Below are 22025 nucleotides of genomic sequence, written 5' to 3'. Positions count from 1 at the left end.
GATTCTGCGGCGCTTGGGCGAGGCAATAAAGGCACAAGAGCCACCAAGAAAAAGTACCAAAACAAAGTTCCGGGTCACTGTCACGGAAGACGTGATAAACCACGAAGGGTTGTTCGTCCGTCATTGCCTGACCACCGCGCAGCTATTATGCTGTCGATACCTGGAGCCAGTGACAACAGCCGTGATCCCTGTCCTCGTCTTCGTCGTCGTTCCCAGTAAACGCCACAGGTGGCTTTCGCTTCTTCATCCCGCATTCCCTTCCCTTTCCAGTCTCTCGTAGTTGTGTTTGACGCTTTCGTAACCCCGTAACGGTCCCTTTCGGCTTCTTCCTGGCACGCAGCGAAGGGCCTGTGGTTACAACTGGCCTCAAATTGCGTCCCAGTCTCTGCTGCTAGAGGTTCAGAGACTTCCGGTGCTCCAGGCAAGAGGCTGCAAACAGTTCTTCGCGGTTCCTGCAGTCTTCCTGTTTAGAATTTCATCTCATGGGGACGCATGGTGTCACGAAGAGTGAAGCGGGTCTTCAGGTATTGCGTAAGCAACTTGTCCTTGCTAAGGGAAGCCAGCAGTGCCTTGTCGACAGAGTCCTGAAGCTGCTTCATCTCTGCGGGCAGAGCCTGCTTGGTCTTGCCATCAGCCTGCTGCACGAACATTCCCTCATCCTGCTTCTTTCTCGCCTTGCGCTCCGCGAATTTCGCCTTCTTGGAGGCGCCGAACTGCTCGTCCTTGATGCTGGAGAGGTTCACACCCGAGATATCGACCTTGGTGCTGGTGGCAATGACGTAACGCTGGTTGACACGGCGCAACGGGACACCGTTCACCTTGAAGGGACCGGTGACCAGCAACAGTCCAGACGGGGAGAGTTGCTTCAAAAAGACCACACGCTTGCCACGGTGTCCTCCGGAAAGGAGAATCAAGACGGTTCCCGGGGTGATGGACGATCGGAGCTTCGCCATTCTTTTCGCCGCCCCGCCAGGAGCTTTGTAAAGCTGGCTCTTCGTCTTGCGGGCTCGCAGCCTCTTCTGTGCCACAGCAGCCTTCGGAGCCATTTTTACTGGAGAGAAAAGAAAAAACACAGGAATGACAGTCGAGAAGGACTGGGATCTGCTTGACCCAAGCGCAAGTCACGCTGTTCTGCGCAGGAACCTCGTGTTTTTTCAAGAGTGCGGGACCGAAGAAGCGGCACAGGGAGGAGACATGCAATACAGGAAATCGAGCGTGGGGAGAGCACAGAGGGGCACGCTAAAAAGCAGGGAGTGGCCGCCTGTGTCACAATCCACACAAAAACGCAGTAAAGCCCGACTGTGCAAGTGAACCCGCAGGAATCCGAAACGCTCTTGCGTTTTTCTTGCGAGTTTTCCGTCAAACAGGAGAGAAGAAGGCCGCCCCGCCCTCCTCGCTTCCATGCAGAGCCAGCCGCCCGCGGAAGTGTTGAGGAGCTCACGCATGCAATCCGCAGAAAATGCTTAATCTGGACACCGGCTTAATATCGAAAATAAAGAAAAGGTGCTACGCGGAGACTCCATCGGCTCCGATTCACATCTCCCGTTCGGCAGTGACCCGGCGTCGTGTCGGCGTAGACGTGAGTGGTTAATGGCCCGAATTTCCCACTCGTCAGACCGAATACAAATCTGCCTTCGCTGACAAAAAACAACGTAAATAGCCTTCACTCTTGCCTTTCTGGTGGGCAGTGGCTGGGCTGGGTATATGCTTCGGCAGACCTCATTCTAACTGGATCGCACCCGACCCGCCGCAGCCTTCTTCCCGTCAAGACGTTCGCCAGCCGCACTGCGCATACGCATGGCAAGCAAGCGCCTGTCTTCAGGACAGCCCGGTAGTAACTAGCTGATGTACAGCTAATTTCAGGTTACTATTCGCCCTCCCCCTGTTAGTCGCTTTGTTAGGCGTTCCTGCCCTCAGCTGCCGTTGGTCAGGTCGACGAGCTCTGTCCTCCATTTCAGAGCGAAGCCAGTCGCAGGTGTCGCATGGGTGCCAACTGATGGTACATCCAGGGGCGTTCGTGTCGCTGAAGCGTAATGCAATCACGAATATACCGCATCCTAATCCGCTCCCTGAGTGTCTGCGCCGTAGATGTGTAGGGAGATGGATCAGCGGACCGATTTCCACAATACCTTTACAGGTTGAACAAGACAAGTGAACCGAACCGCCGGAGGCCATGGCAGAACAGGCTACCCAGGTGCATCTCGCAGTTACCGTCACATAAGCACAGTTGCACAAACGATTAACAGTACTGGGGCATGTCGCGAAGGCAAACACTGCAGTGGCACCAACGAATGCGAGTGCTGCCTTCCCTACCCAGGTGCCAATAGGTAGCAGGCGTGGATTGACCACGAGAGCTAGTGACCCTTTCTCGTCGATCCGGCCGCAGCTAGAAAAGAGTACCTGGGCACGAAAACAGAGACTCTGGTTGTCGGAAATGATCCGCTGTCACCATGCTCTCTGAATCTTCTTCGTTCTTCACCGCGCCGACTTCCTTGTCTAATCATCGCCTCGTCGTGTGGGTATGTCCATTCTAATAAGTGGCCGCTAATGGTGATGTGTGCAGCGTGCCCCAGGATTGTCCGTACTGCGAAAAGACGATGTTTTTGTATTCATAACATGGGCAGTGCTGTAGAACTTCTGGACTTGGAGCCTGACACGGCCGTTGCCAGTCTCTTTTCTGTGCTGAGGAGAGAGACTTGAGTCGCACCCTCAGCCGTTCCAATTTGTTCTCGACTGTGGTGTTGTCTTGGTAGCAGCCGCGTTGAAGGAAAGCTCGGAGAGCCTGCTAGTGCCGACGCGAACTCATGTCGCCTTCCTTGCCTCAGGCTCCACAAGCAATCCTCGGAGATACTAGGAGGAAACTGTCAACTCCTGAGCGCCGTGTTGCTCATAAAACATTCGGAGAGCGGATACATTTCGTCCTGCAGCCTCTCAACAAGCTGCAGGTAATGGTCCAGGGGTCAGGATCCGCTTTCGACTTTGTGCACCTTGTTGTCCTAGATCGCGAGGGCACCGGGGCGTGGCAAATCCAAAGCAACTTGAGCTCAGTCCGCTGGTTTCCGCAGCTTTGGTGGCGCACCAGGGTGCACGAGAGAGAAGAATTGCATCCGCCTGCAATGACAGGGGATCCAGGCCGCAGGTTCATGGACGCGTAAGCAAGCGAAACAAGCTTGCACTCACCAAAAGAGGGACGACAAAATGACCTGTCGATAGATGGCATTCGTTTTGTGGGCCCGTTGTTCCGTGTAGTGCTTATTCCGCTCTCATCAAGAGGAATACAGACATAATCCAATCTCATCCTCGTGATGGCAAAAGCCAACTCGCTCAAGAAACCGAGTTCAACGACGACGGATGCGCCAGACTAGCTCGCGTGAGTTTCCATATTGCCACATCGCACCGTTACAGTCAAGGGGTGTTTCACGACAGGACTGATTCCTAATAAGCAGAATCAAGGAAAATGACGACAATGAAAGCGGTGGACCGGGATGGTGAATCCATTCCTCAAGAAGCGTGCAACATTGTGGGCGAAGTAAAACACGCCAGATGAACTCTGGGCTAACATGGAAGACTACAGGGACACCTGAGTGCGCGCCACGAGCAGTCTGGGATGACGATGAGACTTTGTTCCGCTATGTTTGCTTCAGCTCGAGAACTGCCTTCTTCGAGCTTGTCATCGCGGGGCTTCGAAGAGTGGGCTCAGCCGGGACATCTGAGGACAGCCATTTGCTGAGGTGGTTAGTCAGTAAAATTGGTCCCCCCAATCATACTGGGGGCTTTCAAATACGGGCCCCTGTCCGGCATTTTCCCGGAGCCAAAGGTCATTCTGTTTGGTGTAAACCTTGTGGACGAGTCCCGTAAGACTTTCGGGATATCGATGCTGTAGGCTCAAGCTTGCAAGTTATGTTGGTTGGGTCGCGTCCTGTCACATCTCTGAGGTGTGGCTGTTGCTTTGCTCCGGTCGCCTCTTCTGGAGGCACCATATCCGTCACTGGACTACGTGGTCCTTGGAATGCGATATCTGTGTGTGTTGTGAGGCCGGTTTGATCTTGCTGGGCGTATTGTAGGATTCCCACTAATAACGCATGCCCGGCAGATGCGCTTGCATGCGCGTACGCTTTACTTCGAATACGTACCGCCGGAGAACAAAGAGCAGAATTTGTTGCACAGAATGCACAGAATGTCCCTCAGCCCGTGGGTGACCTTATTTTGATGCAAAAGTGATTCAGATTTACTGGTTCAAGGCCAGGTTGTTCGCGAGCATATGGGCGTGTTTCTCGCATATCCTCTACCGGGCCACTCAGCGAATTACTCAGAAGTGACTCCGGGCCTACGCCGTCCCCGTTCCTGTAATTCCACAAGCGGGTTCCTGTATTTCCATTCTGTTTCGTGTCGCCAGAGCTTGGAAGGGGGGCGTCCTCTGCTCTTCTGTTTGGATTTATCGGTGGCAGATCTCCGAAAGCCGTCAAAACGCGATTGGTGTATCACCATGGTTCAGGCACCGCTCAAGAAGAAGAAATCTGGCGCCGGCGGCGCCCATACGGCACGGAAGAACAAGCCCCAGAAACCCATCGCAGTTGAGAAGAACCGCAAGCTGGCGCACATGCTGCGGAACGTAAGTCTAGGCGGGTCAGAGCCTTCCGCAGCATTGTTCCAATGCTACCTTTTTTTTTGTCCTTTTGCCTCTCCCGAAAAATTATGCGCTGTGCTGCAGTCGCGGTTTTGTGAAGGGTCATTGAGCGAGTAGGGCAGGCCCAAAAAGGGAGAGATTGCGTTCGTGTTCGTCGTAATTGTTTAGCTGCTCCGTGTCGGGTGTCTCGACTTTGTAGCAACACAGAGCGGGATCTTCCTGCCGTTGGTAGCAATGCTGTACGCGGTTCTCTTTCCGTTTCCGGTGCCGTTCTTTGACTCCAAGGTCTCTTGTGCTGCGCGTTATGTGTACAGAAAAAGAAAGCTGTTGGGGTGACTCAGATTGAGGAGTCTCTGTCGGGTATCGCCAGGAGCAACATGGAGGAAGTGAAGATGTTGGGTGGCGGTGATAGTTCGAACGCCAAGAAATCTCGCCCGAAGAAGGTTTGAGGCCTGGTCGACTAGCGATTGTTTGTGGGTCCCCTCAGCTACGACTCTGATGAATCCTTTTTCCCGTCGCGGCGCATCGCTGACGATTCCGAGCTAAGTGTTCACTGGTTTTTCAACTACAACCATACTGCGTTCTGTCGTCGTCGGCTTTCTCTCTTTGCTTGTTCTCGTTGGCGCTTACACTCGGTGCGTCGCGTGTGTCCTTCTGGAAGCTTCCACACCAGCTCGAATTTCGTTCCTCTATGCGTTGGAAGGCATTCACGCTATCGCGAGACCTTCCTTGTTACCAGTTCATCGTATATGCTTCTTTGCCGTGGGTTGCCGCTACGGAAGGTTGCATTCGAGAAGCGCGTCTTCTGGGTGTATGGGTAAGGCTGACTATGTGCTGGTGGAATCTACGGGTACATCTCCAGTACGCGAAGGTGACACACACTCGGTCCTTCACCCCCGCCCTGCTGCGGGGCAGGAATACATGCTAGAGTTTATTTGCATGCAAAGATGATATTTGCACACCTTGCCATTTCTGTGATGCACCCAACCACGAAGTAGCCAGGAAGTCCATGAACCCTCGTCATCCTGCATGAATCAGGTGTACTCGAGGAGCCTGCTGTGTCGCAGCGGCAATGGCATGCGAAACTACCTTTTCAATAGACACCAACACTTGTGAACCCTCAAGTAATTGTGTACCACTGTAGCTGGTTAGCGAGCAAAATGAAGCTCTCATAGTAGTAATACAGCTGTCTACTGACGCGCTTCTTCAGTCACGTACTGCAGCGCAATCGCGTGCCTTATGTGGAATATGTGGCGATGAGGGGTGCCCGCCGCCCCATCGGACGACACCAAAACACAGAGTAAGTCACGGAAGCGCCGCATTAGGAGACGGGCGCAGTGATACTTTACTTACGAATCGAATTCTGCTGCCCTACGTTGCGTCCGCCTGGTTCATGTTTCTCACAGTGGGGGTACCTTACCCTATCGGTGCAATTGTAGTCTTTTGGAAGAATCCGTCACACCTGCGTGCGCACGATAGTGACCATATGGGCAGAGGCTAACTTGAAGATCAACAGTTCAGACGAGCAGGGACCCTGCCATTAAAATGTAAAGAAATTCGTGCATTCGAGGGACGGAATATCATACAGTGACATGCAGCACCCAGGCTGCTTACTGTGTTGAACCCAGCTGCTCTCCTGACCTTCCCTACTTCATTCGCCTGTCAACAGAGAAAACAATACCACGGGATGGGGATGCATCTGTGTATCAAGGGATGAAAAAAGGGAGTTTCTTCTACATTTGTGCGCTCCTCAGAAACTGTGTAGCTGTGTCGTTGGGATGTGGATCTGACACAACACAATCGAAACAGCCTCAACAACTGAGTGCACGCGTGGATACTACAACATATCCCTGTATGCTGCCCCATTGATTTGAGTTTCAGTACGCGACGGCTCAGCATTTTTGTGTGTGCGTGCCCTTACCCTCTCCGCGAATTGACACGCTGGGCGGAGGCCAGTCAGTTCCCCTACTGCATACAATTGTGCGTGCTTGCGCGAATGTTAAAGGTACACTCGCTGGTTCCAAGTACCAAGGTATAATGAAACTATGCAGATGGCAGTCCCTTGTCTGTGAGCCTTGCAGTCTGGTTACGGCACTAAGTGTTCGGAAAACTTGGAGTTGAACCTTTGTGTGACACGCTCCGTCAGAAAGCCTGACCCGACGACTTGAGGGTATTACGACTCATAAGTCAGACATCGAAACAAATAGTCCGTAACCCACTAAAAAACTTGAAAAAAAAGATGCCAGGCTGACATCTACGAAAAAACCACTGACAAATGTGCTCGATCGTACACGGAGCCTTCCGTTTTCCGCACACCCGGGACACAGCCGGCCAACGAATTACTTCATTCTGCGCATCTCAGGACTTAAGATCTTGCCTCTCGGACCTGATGACACAGCTCACGCACCTGCCAGGAAAGAGCCTTTCTCTACCTTGGGTGCGACATCTATAGTGTTTTGGTGTTTTATTGTCTAGCAGCACATACGGTGCTGGTGTTCCTTCTTCATTCGCTTTCTTCGGGTCGGCTCCTGAGCGCCAGCCGAAGCGCAGGCACCGTACGGCGTAGCAGCTGCCGGATACACGAAGCACTTTCCGCTCTTGTCAGAGGCGGCGATCTTCTCCAGCTTCTCCTTGTACTGGCTAATGAGATCCATCTGCTCTTTCATGGCCTCCTCGGCAGCATGCGCTTCCTTCTCGCGAGCTTGCTCCATTCTTTGCATCTCCTGCTCGTAGATGTTCTGCTGGGTTTTCTGAGCGTCCTCGAGCAACTGCGGAACAGAACGGGAAAGGACACGTGAAAAGCATCCTAGAGAACAACGCCGATAAGCGAGGTTCGCCAGGTTCAGCGGGCTGATCATCGAAAAAGAAAAAAAAACATACCACCACCCAATTTCAAATAGTACCCCAAGGCTGCACGCATTCTATCTTGCACAAATGAATACTCCTGAAGGAAAACGTATGTGCCAGTCGTGATGGCAGCATACCTTGTTCCAGTCGCTGATTTGCTTCTGTTGCTCAATCAGGCCCTGCTGATACAAGGCATGCTGCTGTGTGAAGGAATCCTGGAACTCGCGCATCGCCCGGGTGTACGCCTCAGCCTGCTCCTCCTGCTCGGCCTTCAGCTTCGACATCCACACGGCTTGGTCATCTGAAAAAACGAGGCAACAACCGGGAGACCTGATTTGTTTCCTTTAGGAAAAGCAGCTATCGCGAGCATCGCAGGAAGGGACGAAACACTAAAGGACGGGAGGAACGGAACGGGCAGGACACTGTAGCTATATATGCGGTAAGCTCGCTGCAGTCAGGGCTTCGGCAGAGCAACAATTGCACAACACACACAAACTGTGGACTGTGAGGCCTTGCCCCACGAACCCCGCATCAAAACATTTTTGACGACTCTTACCCGCGTGGCTGTCGAGAATCTTGCGAAGCCAGATGACAGCGAGACTCTTGAAGTCGTCGAGAGAAAGGAGCGATCCGCAGCACATGTTGCCCGCGCTGACGCCGAATTCGTTCATCTCTGCGCGGACTTGGCTAGAATCGAGGCATCCTGAATCAAGAGAGCACGCCGCATGTGAAGCGAAATGCAAATTCCCCAAGCCTCCCCTGGAGGAATGCATACAGAAGGGACCCTGGCCACTTATATATAGAGCGTCATAGAGAAAGCAGAGGTGCGACCGTGGCCTGACAGATAACCCAACAAGCAAATACATTTGGAGTGCGACGTCGAGGACTTCTGCTGGAGAAGGCAATTACCTGCAGAGTCCGAGAATCTGGTAACGTATTCGATGAGGCCGTACTGCATGAGCAGATGGCGAATGATTGGCTCGAGCGTCGTGTATGGCAGCTTGCCCTCATTTTGGAGGTCGTGGCAAGTGAAGGCCATCTCCAGCTGCTGCTCCAAACCCGGGTACAGCATGTACACCTCCCGCTTGATATTCCTCCTCTCCTCGACAGTCAACTTCTGCCCCATCTTGTCGAAACAAAGAAAAATCGGGTGAGAGCCTGAAGAAGAGGACGGCAGGATATACACACACAAACGAAAGAGGGATTTTTAAACGCTGGTGTTCCAGAAGCCGACGAATGCATCAAAGTCAACTCAAAAACACAGCCGATGATCGATTCTGGTGTGGCTGAAAACCATGTTTTGTCGTATCTCGAAAATACCCTCTGCGCGGTAGGCAGAGAATGCGACCAGCTCAGGACGGAAGGAACATAGACTCAAAGTTAGTGGGCTAACCGGGACTAGTCACAGTAACTCGTCCACTCGATGATTGTTGTCGTCACCATAGGAAACTATGTCTCAGTCGAGATATAGTTTCCTAAAATCTCATCTTGTGCCCAATCCGAAACTTGTGCACAGGAGTCGATGAGATTTTAGGAACTCGTGGCCTGTGCTGCGCGTGTGCGTCCGTAGGCTGCGCTTGTGACCCTCAGTGGCAGACAGAAATCCACGAAACCGCCATTAAGGTTCCCAGTGTTAAAATGTATGCATTTGCAGGAGGAATTTACCCTGTTAGTTGAAGAAAATCTTGGGGACGGAGCCGGATGTGGGAAACAACTGACAGAAATCTGTGTCGCCAAACTTCCGCGTGGACTCAGGGACGAGCGACCTGCGAACGACGACTAGGAAGGGCTTGTGGACGAGTGCTGAAATGGACGGCGAGCGCTGGTTTTACAGGTATGCCAAGACGTGGATAGCAAGTAAGAAAAATTTAGAAACAAGTACGTCTCCGCCGAAAACTGCAACCTTGACCAAGCATAGTAGGAAGCCCGGCAGAACTCAAAAAATGCCGCGGCTGAAAGGAAACTCCGTCAGAAGCTGAGTGAGCACTCGGAAGTTTCCGCCGGTCCTTAAGGCGTGCGCGCGGTAGCAGCTCGCAGCTCGTTTGAGCCCGCGTCAAGAAAACCTCGATGCTGGCGTTGTCGCGGGCCGCCAACAGCATCGTCGTCCCGCGTGCCTTGCTCGAGTGCCGTCACATGTAGCTAGCAGACATCCCGCGAAGCTGCAAGAAGGGTCGGGGGCAACGGATTGGTATGGCAACCGGCGAAAAAGCTGACCTAGGAACTGCCGCCAGCTCGCCGTAGCGAACTCTTGCAGGCGCGTATCCCGCTGTGGCTTTCTTGAATGCGTTCTGGGGAAAAGCTGCGGGCAGTTGTGCGCGGTTTTCAGTCCCTTAAGCGAAAATCGCCGGGTCCTCCCGAACTCACCAGTCCCCGCACAGCCAGGAGACTAGCTGCATCTAACAATGTGTAAAATCTCCTGCAGCTACTTCGGCGTACATGCTTCGCCTCCTCCCGTGGAACAAAAGTGAACTGGAGAAAGAAGGGAATCCCCGGGCAACGACCGGATAGCTCAGTTTGCCGGGGTTTGTTCCAGTTACCTCGCTATACACGTTGCACAAGCGGCGCGACACGTAGTTGAACGTACTTATCCGATAGCTCCGTACTATTCCTTTTCTCTGAGCCTTTCCAGTGTAGTTGGGTTCTAAAAGGCGTCCATTCGATCGAATAGAGAACGTCGGTGATGCTATACACATGCATGCTCACTCATGTTCCGCTTGAGTGTCGCAAGGTCCTCTGATGCGTCGCTTCGTTTCCAAATCCGCAGTTGAAGTCTTGTTGCCTGCGGTAGGGCGGTTCAGAATTTGGAATTTGGACGCTTTGGAGCTTGCTCCTTGGGTCCCTGTTGCACTGTACCGGATTTGACAAACACGCATCGACCGTAGCGATTGTCAAGCCACGGACGACGAACCTGTTCGGAAGTTTTTCAGGTAGCCGTCCTCTCGTTCTGCGCCGTTATCTATGGCGCGCGATTCGGCCTTCAATCAGTGAACGGCTTCCATAACACTGTTCGTGTGGGATCTTCTGGCGGGACACAGCTGTTCTATACGCCCTTGCCCTCCCGTTAGACTTTCTCTCGCGCTGCTTAGCTAACAGCCACTACCTCGGATTTCGAAGAACTCGTTCTTTAGAAAGAAGTATCTGGCCTATAGCTCGACCTGTGTTAGTCCTGCCTCGCTGGAGTGACGAACACGAAACTAGCTTGTTAAACGCCTAGAGCGTGCCCAATCTGTTGGCGGTTGACAGGGTTACTGACCGCACCTCACGCTGTTCGATAAGGGGAAGGGAGCGCTGCAGTGTGTGATGGAGAACACTCTATGTCTGCTTACCATGCCCAGTGCGCCTCCTCAATTCGTAGTACACTACTTTATCTAATTTGTGAAAAGGTGAAGAAAAAACGATATCGTATGGGAGGCGGGGAAAGGGAAAAGAACGTGCTTTTGTGCGTCGTCAACAAGACCAATGTGCTGTTTCCTTCACCAACAGCGGTTCATCTCGAGAAAAAAGTGTCTCCTGCCGTCGAACTGTGAGACCGCGTCCTCGCGGTACCCGGCTTGAGATGTTTCATGACCCAGACTAAAACGGACAAAATAAGCTCTGTGTATCCCTCTGTTATCGATATCGGGTGCTGGACAAAACCGCAGCGGTCTCTCAAGTAGTTTTGGGTCGACGTTCACTGTTTGCTGTTGTAAGTGCGCGGGCGTGCTTTTGCTGATCGAATCACCGTTCTGCTTTCTAACGCACTCCACTTGCCGTTCATTAGTACACTACGGGTCAAAAGCTCCTCGCAGTATATTTCTTGTCTGGAATTGCAGACAGCATGTCCACCCCTGTTACGATATCCGAGGTGCGCTTTGTCGCCAGATAGGAGAAGGCTCGGCTACTGCATCCTCTGCTGTCATGCGTCTTAGAGTTTTCGTCGGCTGACAAAAGCCATCCTGGCATCTTCTACGCTACTCCAAAGAGCGGTTTACCAGAGGCACTCCTGCGCTGCGCTGCATCGTTACCAGCACCGATTGTTTCGTGCCAAATCCACGATTCTGCATTCCCGGTGCTGACGCACAGTACATGCTCAACCTGACAACCGAGCCTGCAGTTTAAGCGTTGGGTCATAGGACTGCTGGGCGCTGCCACACAACTTCAGGCGTGTCCTACTCAGCAGACACCACGCACGAACTGTAGCGTGTGCCATTGTTCCTGTACTCCAGTATCTCTAGAGACATATGAAGCCGCAGTCTGGAATATCCTCGTCCTTGAACACATCCCTCAGAAAGAAAGAGAATGGCACTAAGAACACCGGGGCTCGAATGAAGTCCACTGGGGTCTCCCGAACAACAGCCCACAGGACGTCTCGTATGAGATCCGGTTTCGCATTTCAGTTGCCTAGACTCGATTCCAGTCTTCGCTGTCCTTAGAGGGGGGAGCCTTCATTTATAACGCGACTGCTTCCTCACAAAAGGCAGAGGAACGAGTATACTAAATTGCTCCAAGGTAGACACGCTTGCCATGGGAAGAACACATCTGAACTCCATGCCAACGAACAGGCCTCGTGACAGCACGCTCGACGCAGTTTCAGCCCCTGACTACCACCTGTGCGTTTGCATTCTTTCGTTTCTCCCGAAGTTGCTCCTTCGGAATACGCAGACAAGCCAGATCGACTGCCGAGGCAAGCATCATTTTAGCCGACACTTTTGGCATGCAAGCCATATCAGAATTCTCCATTTTGTACGCGTCCCCGCCGACACGGCCCTTCTCTAAAGAAGCCGCTCTAATCATTCACACCCAAGTCCATCCGGCGATATGCGATACGGAACCATCACGCACCTCCTCTTGTTTAGCTCTTTCGCTACTTTGCCAGTTGCGCCGCGGACAGCTTTGCGTATCCACTGGCCACGCCGTTCCACGCACATCCATCAGTAATCCATAAACAGGTGCGACAACATAAGCGCTGAGCGAAACTGGATTGCTTCGCTCCATGTCTTTCTGTCAGCTCCGACCGAGCGTTCTCCGCGCTTTCTGTAGATGCGCTCCACAACTCAGCTTGTGGCTTGCACTCTAGCCTCAAACCCTGCCTTCCACTTTCTGCATCATTTCTCCTAACCAGAAAATCTAAGCCTGGCCAGTGCTACAGGGCTGCATGTTCACCGGACGAGGTCGGAACCCCATACAGCCAACTGCATCCTGTAGCAAAAACGTGTTTCTTCCTCTCATCCACCAGGTTGCAGACGCTTCCCACCTCACAATCGACCTTGCCTAGACTCTATTTCCATCTCTGTAATGAAAACTCCTGAGCAACGTAAGCCGCCCCACACCACGCTAGGTCATCTTCACATGCATGCACCAGCCGAAGAAAACTCAGCCCCGTGTAGCGGAGAAGACGGAATCCCAGTCAAGTCTTCCTGTCGCTCGTCTCCACTCCGCCATCATCGGTGCGTCCCGGTCGCCTATGAGCGCGAGTAGTAGCCCCTGAATTCCATTTCGCCACAGTGACAGTGCCCAGCACCTGCGTATCGCTAGCACGTCGCCGCTCCCCGATCTAGCACCAGGTTTACTTGGCGGCATGCGAAGCACTGAGTATATCCCTTGTGCTCCCTCCACTGTCCACACCGGAATCAAATGGCTGCGATCCCCTCTCGCTCCTCCTTTAACCCGCTGTTGCAAACGGACAGCGGCACGAAAGGCAGACACACTACGACGAATGAACACAGGCACGGAGTTTGGATATGATCAATATGCTCCGCCGATCACCACCCGTTCACGTCGGGGGGGGGGAGGGGGAGAGGGTGGGGGGGCACGGTGAAAAGAAGACTGCGTCTCCGGAGGAGAGCTTTCGAGTTTGAACTCGCGTGTCTCGAGAGCGCTCTAGAAGATCCCCCGGATGCCTCTGCTGCGTCCTACGGCCCTCTCCACCCCATAGACAAGCGCATCGTGCCACACGTCCTGCAACGGGTATGCGATTGTGTTTTTGGCGGGGGGGGGTAACACATTCTTCGTGTGCCGGATCGTTATAGTCCCCTCGGACCGCCGGCGCCCCCCGGGCCTGGCGGGCAGCCCCCTGCGGGGCCGCTGCCCCCCGGCCCCGCGCCAGCCACTCCAGGGGGGATACCGCCTTGCATACCGGGCCCCGGCCGCTGGAGGGGGAGAAGAGAACGCGGCAAAGCCGAGGGATGCGGCCCGCCCTGCTGAAGTGCGCCGTCATCTTCGGTCCCTGAGCGCTCTGATCCACAGCCTCTGTCTCCGCCGGGACGCCACGGCTGAAGAGAAGGATGGAGACCCATCATTCGAGGATCTTCTCCCTGGGCTGCCCCATTGGGCCCGCGCCCTCCTCCTCCAGTTCCGCGTACGTTGCTCGCTTCGCCGCCGCTTCCCCACGGATGCGACTGCTGACTGAACAGAGAAGGCGGACCGGCGAGGTCGGGTTGCCCCCGCCACGGGTGGTGCAGAGACGGCGAAGCGTGATGGCCTGCGACATCTGTATTGCCTGTGGAAACCCAGCACCGCGAAGGCGGCAGAGAGGGTGGCGCTCCGCGGTGCTGCGGATGGGGCTGCTGCTGCATTTGCAGCGGGGGCAGAACAACCGCTGGGCCGCCCCCCCCTGCGCCTGCCTCTGAGGGAAGACCTTGCTGAGTGCCCTCAGACGCAGACCTGTCCCCTCGCCCCGATGCGGGTCCTGGACCCATCCCGCCACCCAAGCCTCCGTGCGCGGGCGCCCCGGAGGACGCAGCCAGCTGCCAATCGGGGGCCAGCGATAGCTGGTCGGCTCCCCTGCCCACAGGGAGCATATGCTGTTGCTCTGCTTGTTCCTGTAGCTGCTGTCTCTTGTTTGCAACAAGCAACAGCTGACGCCAACGCGTCACGCAGTCCTGCGCTCGGCGGAGGAGGTCTTCTTTCATAAGCGCATCTCCCGCGCCGCCCCCTGCGCCACTTCCGTGCGACCCCCCGCCGTGGCCCCCGCTGTTTTCACAGAGGAGACGCACGCGGCTCGACAGCTCCTGTACAATCGCAATGGCGTCAATCAGTTCGCACCTGCAACAGAAAGACACAGAAAGAAGGCGCCACACCGATAAGCCCATGTTAAATCATAGACAGGATCAACTCTTCTTTGAGCGACTCAAAAGGCACTATATGTAGCGTGAAAGCTCTTTTGATTTCCATGTACGGAGTTACATATTAGATATCCTCGATCCCACGGTATTTAGCAACTTGACATAGGAAAATAGGGGTCGGAGTACGAGACTTCACACAGCCCACACGCTACACCGGAGCCGAAGCAAGACGGGAAGATGCCTTCAAGGTCCCCACACAGCGACCGTATGTATCCTTGACACGCTGTCAACCCTGCGCAGTCTCCTCCGAGATCCTCGTGCACCGTCACACTCGTCACAGGGTGCAACGCACACACGCTAAGCCCGGCAACGGGGCGTCGGAAGACCGTGAATCAGTATAAGTCCATTCTTCCCTACGGCTCGCCTTACTTGATCTCCACTTCGGTCAGGCCCGCGCCCGACATGCGCGTGTTCGCGTGTCTTCCGTGTGGCTGGAGGAGTTCCTCTCGACTGCCGCCGCTGCCGCACTGTCTCAGTAGGAATTCTTCCTCAGCGCCTGCGCTGCTCTCTTCGCCGAGGCCTCTGTCCATTGCGCCGCCCCTTCCAGTTCGGTGGAGCAGCGGGAGCATCGCAGCAAGAGACCCCGCTGAATCGCCCGCGTCGAAAGAGCCGTTGCCTCCTCGCCCCCCGGTCGCCTCCGTCCTGCCGTGTCCCAAGTTCTGAGGCACAACTCCGAAAAGTCCGCTCGCGTTCTCATCCGGCGGCGTGGAGGCGTGCCCTCCCGCGCCCCCAGAGGCCAGCAAGAAAGGCGACTTCTGGGTGCCTTCTGACCCTCCCGCGGCGCTGCGGCTGTTGTCTTCTTCGACGCCGCGGCCGAGAGCTCCTCGCGCGCCGGGCCCTCCCACAAAGCGGTCCAAGCTCGCGGCGGCCTCAGCCTCTGCCTGCTGGCGCCGCATCTTGAGCTGCATTTCCTCCAGCTCCGCCACAGTCATGACTTTGTTGCAGAGGCCGTGTCGAGATCCAGCAAAGGGGCCCCCCTCGGCGTCGGGCGCGGCGCCCGACTCGCCGAGGAGAACGCCGCCTGCCGTACTGCGTCGGCCCGAGTTGAGAAGCGCCGCAAGAGCTGGCGGAGGGCTGGACAGCGAGCCGGAGCTTCCCCGCCCTCCACCCATAGGGCCGCCACACGTTCGATTCGCCGCGCTCGCGGACGCGTGCGGCGCCGAGAGGGACGTTCCAAAGACGGTGTCTGCCAGCAGCCGCTCTCCGCTGCCACTGCTGTCCCGCAGGAAGGCTTCATTGGTGAAGCCCGTTCCAATGAGGGGCGGAAGGAACGTCGGGTACGCGTCATCCTCTCCGCCCCGCCCGTGGCGCGAGAGGCCACCGCTCTCGTCCAGCGACATGAAGCCGCCGCCCAGTCTCGGCGAGGACACGCCCGCCTGACGCCTCGCCTCGCCTCCTGACGCGCCTCGCCGCACAGACCCCCCGTCCCGCATGCCTTCCTCTCCCCCCGGGTCCACGTTGCTGTGTCTTCTCTCCCTAGTTCGATCCGAAAGCGGGGGAAAGCCAACACAGGGCGACCGTTCGCAGCCGACTTCGCACTCGTTGAGCGGCCCGCCGCCCGCAGCGCGCTGCGAGCCCAAGAAGGACGCTGGGAGTCCGTCGCTCCCCCGGTCCCCGAAAGGCGCCGGACGACTCGCCCCGCGCGGAGGGAGGTAGTCGAGTCGTCGGCTCTCTGTTTCCTTCCGAAGGCTGGACATTCCGGCGAGTCGGAAATCGGCGGCAGTCAGAGGCGGCGGACGCCACGCACTGCCGTCTTCGTTCAGACCCGTTGGCGGTCTCCTCACTGCAAAGTCTCGCGACTCGATGTGGCTCTCAACCGCGAGACTGAAATCTTGCAGAAGGATACAAGGCAAGAAAACATGCGAGGCGCCCCCTTCTGCTTTGTCAAGAGAGGGCATCCCTCCTCTTCCTGCGTCCTTTGCACGGCCACGTGGCGCCACCTGGCGAATATAAGCATCGACAGACGGATTCGCGGTGACGAAGAACATGAGGTCCGAGGTATCGCGCTCAGGATCCACGTGAAGACACACTTCTTCGAGATGCGCTTTCCAGAGAAGAGCGTAGTCGATCGTCTTCAGGGTGTGGACGGAGAGCTTTGCGTCGCGTTGTCCCGCCATGACTTCGTTGGGAGTGAGGCACGCAAAATCGTTCCCTTCTTCCCGGTCATCCTCCTCCAGGAGGAAGCTCACGTTTGCGCTTCTGTCTCTGCCGTCCTCACTCCGCTCAGACGCTTCTCTCCCCCCACGCCGGCCGCTTTGTCTGCCTCTTCTCTGTCCATCGAGGTCCGCGCCTGGTCTTCCCGCCACGTCTCCCTGACCTTCGTCTCCCCCTCCTCTGCGGGCTCCCCCGCTGCCCTGTCGACTCAGTTCGTCGAGGCGCGCCCACGCCGCTGCGGGAGGCGTCGGCTGGGGTCGCTGCACACACCCCACGTACTCCACCAGACAAAAATCTGTAGCGAGGCTGTGAAGCTGCTCGAGCGCGTCGATTCCCTGCCGTCCACCGCCCGAAGCGCCTCCCAGCGACGAACTTTCGGAGGAATCGAGGAAACTGCCTCGTGACATCCCCAGCAGCTCCTGCTGCACAGCGTCCACGACAAGCAAGAGCGTCAAATCACTCTCTGGGGAATCCGGGAACGCGCCTCCCGCGCCCGAAGTCGGGCCGTAGCCGCCGCCCGAGGTGGCAGACACAGTGTTGCGTCCCCGGTGAACGATGAGGTTTTCTTTGCAGAGCGTCTTCAGAGACGGAAATGATAAAAAGAGAGACGAAGAGCGACACGAGCCAGCCCCACTGTCCTTCAGCTCAGCCATCTGCAGCACTGCAGACGCATCCAAAAATATGTACAGAGGCAGGCAGCGCCCGACTTCCGCCTTGTCAATTTCCACTCCAAGACCAAGCGGGGAAGCCTCTCTGCCTCCTCCAGATCCGCGCGCCTTCTCTTTCTCGAGAAACGCCCTCTGAGAAGCTAGCCTCTCCCCATTCGGGTCGCCCCCCTTCTGGGAGGACGAGCGCGACACGTCCCGCCGGTCGCGACGCGCCGCTGCCCTTGCACTGTCTCGCCGTTCCTCGGCTTCTGCATCCGCTCGCTTCGCCCCGCCCGTAGAGGGCGCGTGGCACGAGCCCGGACCTTGTCCCCCCTTGGCCTCTCTTTCTCTGTCTGTGTCTTCCTCGCCTTCGCCACGCCCCCCGTCCCACGCAGCCGCGGCCGACCCCTTCCTTCCTTCGCCGCTGCTGTCTCTGCATGCGTGCAGCTTTGAAGAACCTGGAGCGCCCGGCACACCCGCCCGTGCGTCCTTTCCTCCGCTGCTACTCCGCGCCCTGCCGCGCTGCTGCACCTGGCTCTGCTTTTTCCCTCCGCTGCTCCCTCGGCGACTCGTCTGCTGCGATGACCCAGTGGCGCCGCCGCCGCTAGAGCCCCCCCCCTGGGGAGCCGTGCTCGCCGCGGAAGGCGGCGCGGCACCTTGACCTCCGCCGAGCGAGCGTCTCCTTCCTTGTTGTAAGCCGTGGGCGTCCCCAGCAGTCGCCCGCGGCGGGAGATGAGCCGCACTCGGGTGCGCGCCGATGAGAGCCGGAAGCGCAGCAGCTGGGCCGCCGCCCCCGCCTCCTGCCTGTTTCCCTCCCGCCGCCGCGGAGCCCTCCGCGACGCCGTTCCCTCCCGACGCGAGCGCAGAGGCAGCTGCGCCAGCCGCAGGGTTCGAGCTTGGCGCCGACCCATTGCTCTGATGCGTGATCATGTACACGTGGAAGATGGGCGCGAAGGTAGCCGTCGCGCGGCAACAGCGCGCCGGTGTGCAGTGGAAGTAGGCGCCTGAGCCATCTCCGCTTCCCGAGGCCACCCCTGCGGCCGCGCCTGACCTCCCGCCGCCAGAAGACAAGGGCAGTTTCTCGGCGAAGCACGCAAACGAGAGGAAGATCCCCCCACACGCGGTCGCCGGCGCGCCGGACCCAGCGGGCGCAGGGCGCTTGTCCTTCAGGTTTGCCGTCCACTGTTTGAGCAGACTCAGCGGGTCTTGGATGTGATTATACTCGAGACGGAGCCACAGCGGGACGAGCGAGCGACGCATGGCGTCGTATCGCGGGTAGAGGTACCGGCCCTTGTCGTCCGCCACCGCGGCGACCGCGTCCAGGAGACAGAGACACCCTTTCGCCGTTATATCGCAGTGAGACAAGTGCAGTTCTTCCAGAGCTGGTGGCGGGAGGAGCGGCGCAGACGGCGCCCCGCCCCCTGCCCCTAGCTTGCCCTGCCGAGAGGCGGTGGCAATGCCGACGCTCCGAGTCGCGCGAAGAGAAGAAGACGATGTAGAAGGCCCAGACGCAGTGGACTGCGAGGCAGACGAAAGAAGCGGCGAAGACTGAATGTAGGCAGCGAGGACGCGAGCACCTGCATCACCGAGGCGGTTCTTGTACAGCTTTAATTTGGTGAGACGAAATGAAGAGGGATGGGCTTGGAAGAAGCCGAGAAGATGCGACAAGCCGTCAGCAGTGATGAAGTTCTCAGAGACATCTAAACAACAAGTAAAGAGGAAGGGCGATACCGGCTCGGACGCAACCCCAGCGGCGGCTGCTCCCTCGCCGCCCTTATCATTTCCCTCAGTGTCCCCTGCGCCCCGATCTCCCTTGGAGAGGCCCCCCGCCCCAGGCACGGCGCCGCCGGAGACCGCAGGGGCCGACGCCGAGACACCTGGAGCTGCTCCTCCCGCGCCGCCTGGCAGAAGCGGCTCGCCGCGCCCAACAGACAGCTGTCGTAATTGCTGTTGTAAAGACGCGGACAGCCACTGTACAAAGTCCCGAATGTCGGAGTCTCTCAGGCCCTTGCGCTGTAGACTCACGTACATGCAAGCATGTTGCTGCGTCGGCGACACTCCCGGCGCCACGCGACTTCGGCCGCCGTCTCCGCCCGCCAAACCTGCCGCCCCGTTCAGGCTGCTTCGGTCGAACCGAAGCGCCGAGCTGAACCGACTGTGGCGTCCAAAGAGCACCGACGGCGCCGGAAGGGGACAGTGGGGATTTGAAGACATTGACGAGCCGAGAGAGGAACCAGAGGAGGACGGATAGGACGCCGACGACGAGGCAGAAAAACTCGGCGGAGCGAATCCCGCGAGAGACGAAGTCGGCCCCGAGTTCCGAGAAGCGCCCCGCCCGCGATCATCCACCGCAAAAGGAGGACTCATCGGGATCAGACAACGCAGATGAAGCCGCACATAATCAGCAGTGTGGATGGGCACAGAAAAGAGTCGAGGTCACCGCGGCGGGAGAAGCGAAAAGCACGAAGGAGCAGATAGCAAAAGATGCACGAGTGGAGCCTATCTGAACGCGAAACAGAGACGGAAGACGAGACCGTGGAAAAACAGATCGAAACGAGAGCGTCAACGTTGAACACCGCAAAGACAGAAAGGTGATCGATCCCCAGAACCGAAAGTTCCGCTGGCCGGCCAGCCGCAAAAGATGACGCGCTAGCGCCCGCTATCCAATGACGAAGCGGAATCCCTGACAGAGCGACACCTCGAGGATAAATGAAAAGTTCACAAGCACAGCAGAAATAAAGTGAACTGACTAGGTGACGCGGCTACGGCGGCATGGCGCACCACGTGTTGAAAAATATTCGACACGAAACCATGAGGCACCCACCGCCGGGCGCAGAAGCCAGGAAGCGATGCCAAGCACGATACACCAAAGAAAGAAGACACATGCGATAGGCGTAGATGCACCCGTCGTCGGCCGCCGTTCGCTACCACTCGCAGGACGAGGAAGGAGACAACAAGACCGGAGAGAAAACCCACACCGTTCGACAGGCCGCAGAGCTCAGGACGAGCAGAGTTCAGGTGTGAATTCGCTGGTTGCCGACTGAAAAGTGAAACAGTCGACTGCAGCCAAAAGCAGTGGTCGCACGGAGAGCGGAAGCAATGCAGACAAAAAAATACGATTGAACAGGATCTTCCTGTTGTTTGGCGGTTGGTGAACATGAAAAGAACAACGCTTCTTCCTGGCGCACAGCCACGCTTCGAGCGCGGCCGTCGGCAAACAGTTCGTTGCCTGTCCAGTGGGGTCCCAGACAAATGGAGCCGTGGAACGCGCCTTCCTGCTTAAATTTCTTGCAACGAGCGAAACCTCGAAGCAAATATAGCTCCAACCAGCTGCGGTGTTCGCACAGTTTGGCTCTCTGTTCGAAAAATGAACCCCCCGAGCTTCCCAGTCATTTGGCCTGGCCGCATGGCGCTGGTCCCCGGTTCACCCGTAAGTCGCATACGACTTAACGGCTTGGAACGAAAAAATCTTCCTCGTGTGTTTCTTAGCAAAACGATTTCAGACAAACCTTAGCAGATCGCGCGGTATAATACAACCTCAAGAACGGTGTCGAAGTCAGTCCAGCCCAACAAGAGAGAAGTCGCAGGCCGGGATTGGGTCGGCAAGTGCTACCAGCTAGAAGATGCGAAGAAAAGCGTACAGCATGCCAACTGGAAACATAAATGAGACCGGTGCGAAGAATACTAGGCGTCACGAAAGCCGACCTGTTAACAACAAGTCTGCAGTCTGGCGTAGTTGACCCAGCCGCGCCTCTTCTTGGGAAGCCGCCTCGGGACGAGTACAGGAAATTCAGAATAGTATTTGGACTGGGGAAGCAAGATAAACAAAAGAGAGAGAAGGCCCAGAAAAAATCTTCCCGTCAGAGAGATTCAGACCAAAGCAAAGCACGAAGGAAGGGAAAGGCTGTCAAACAATACGAAACTAACACCCCCCCCGGTTTTTCCTTCTCCACCGTCCTCGCCTCCCTCCCTCCTCTCCTTGGCAGCAGTCAGGAAACCTTTTCATGTCGCGCGGCAGCACAGAAATGATGAGAAAGGCCCTTGCCTCGCATGTAGCACCAGCGTTGCCTCCTCGCAGTGCCTTGATTTCGTAGAGACTGGATCCAGACATTGGCAGAGCTCGTAAATCCGTGTGCAAGCGTTTTTCATGGCCGTTTCGCCCCCACCTGAACCACGTTTGTCAAAGAGACGCTCAACGTCAAGAAGACGGCCTCTCTGTTTGCCGCTCCGCGGCTGCATGACTGGGGACTTCTGTGGGTGGCGACCGGCGCACTCGCGTTCCGTGGTATTCCGAGCACAAAAGTGAGCCGCGCGCTTGCTCTGTTGGCTGTCCCTGCTTTTCGAGAAGGCGCAAACAAGGCCTCACACACAAGCCGTTTGGCCTTTTTTGCAGACGGACCGAGCGATTCACGAGCAGGATCGGGTTTGCAAGTCACGTCTCGACTATATGCCGAGTAGACAAGTGGCGGCTGGAGGAGACGTGTTTCGGTGGGACCATTGCGTAGGGAGATTCTACCGCCACCATACTTCCAATGTGAAAATCCTTGCCTAATCAGTCGCAAACGCTGTCGCGCTTTGGTTCAGGGTGTGGCTTAGGAGCGCCAGGGTGCTAAAGGCATTAACGGTGAATGTCTGAGATCCTGGGGA

General features: G+C 56.6%; 4 protein-coding genes across 4 annotated transcripts; 1 reads left to right on the top strand and 3 right to left on the bottom strand.

The window, feature by feature from the left end:
• Positions 1–467: 467 nt before the first annotated feature.
• Positions 468–1046, bottom strand: BESB_074380 (ribosomal protein RPL6; the record flags this gene model as incomplete). The annotated part of the gene is made up of 1 exon (XM_029365811.1): positions 468–1046. The coding sequence occupies one exon, from the start codon at positions 1044–1046 to the stop codon at positions 468–470; it is 579 nt and encodes a 192-aa protein (XP_029218295.1).
• A 3440-nt stretch (positions 1047–4486) lies between these two features.
• Positions 4487–5076, top strand: BESB_074370 (uncharacterized protein; the record flags this gene model as incomplete). The annotated part of the gene is made up of 2 exons (XM_029365810.1): positions 4487–4612; positions 4942–5076. 2 exons carry the CDS (start codon positions 4487–4489, stop codon positions 5074–5076), a joined length of 261 nt encoding a protein of 86 aa, XP_029218294.1.
• A 2022-nt stretch (positions 5077–7098) lies between these two features.
• Positions 7099–8600, bottom strand: BESB_074360 (uncharacterized protein; the record flags this gene model as incomplete). The annotated part of the gene is made up of 4 exons (XM_029365809.1): positions 7099–7395; positions 7612–7775; positions 8031–8177; positions 8384–8600. 4 exons carry the CDS (start codon positions 8598–8600, stop codon positions 7099–7101), a joined length of 825 nt encoding a protein of 274 aa, XP_029218293.1.
• A 4876-nt stretch (positions 8601–13476) lies between these two features.
• BESB_074350 (uncharacterized protein) lies at positions 13477–19745 on the bottom strand (the record flags this gene model as incomplete). Its single annotated transcript, XM_029365808.1, has 2 exons — positions 13477–14497; positions 14947–19745. 2 exons carry the CDS (start codon positions 19743–19745, stop codon positions 13477–13479), a joined length of 5820 nt encoding a protein of 1939 aa, XP_029218292.1.
• Between the last annotated feature and the right edge of the window lie 2280 nt (positions 19746–22025).

The sequence above is a fragment of the Besnoitia besnoiti genome (genome assembly GCF_002563875.1).
Source record: "Besnoitia besnoiti strain Bb-Ger1 chromosome Unknown contig00007, whole genome shotgun sequence".
Taxonomy (NCBI): domain Eukaryota; phylum Apicomplexa; class Conoidasida; order Eucoccidiorida; family Sarcocystidae; genus Besnoitia; species Besnoitia besnoiti.
This window is presented reverse-complemented; position numbering and strand designations above follow the sequence as displayed.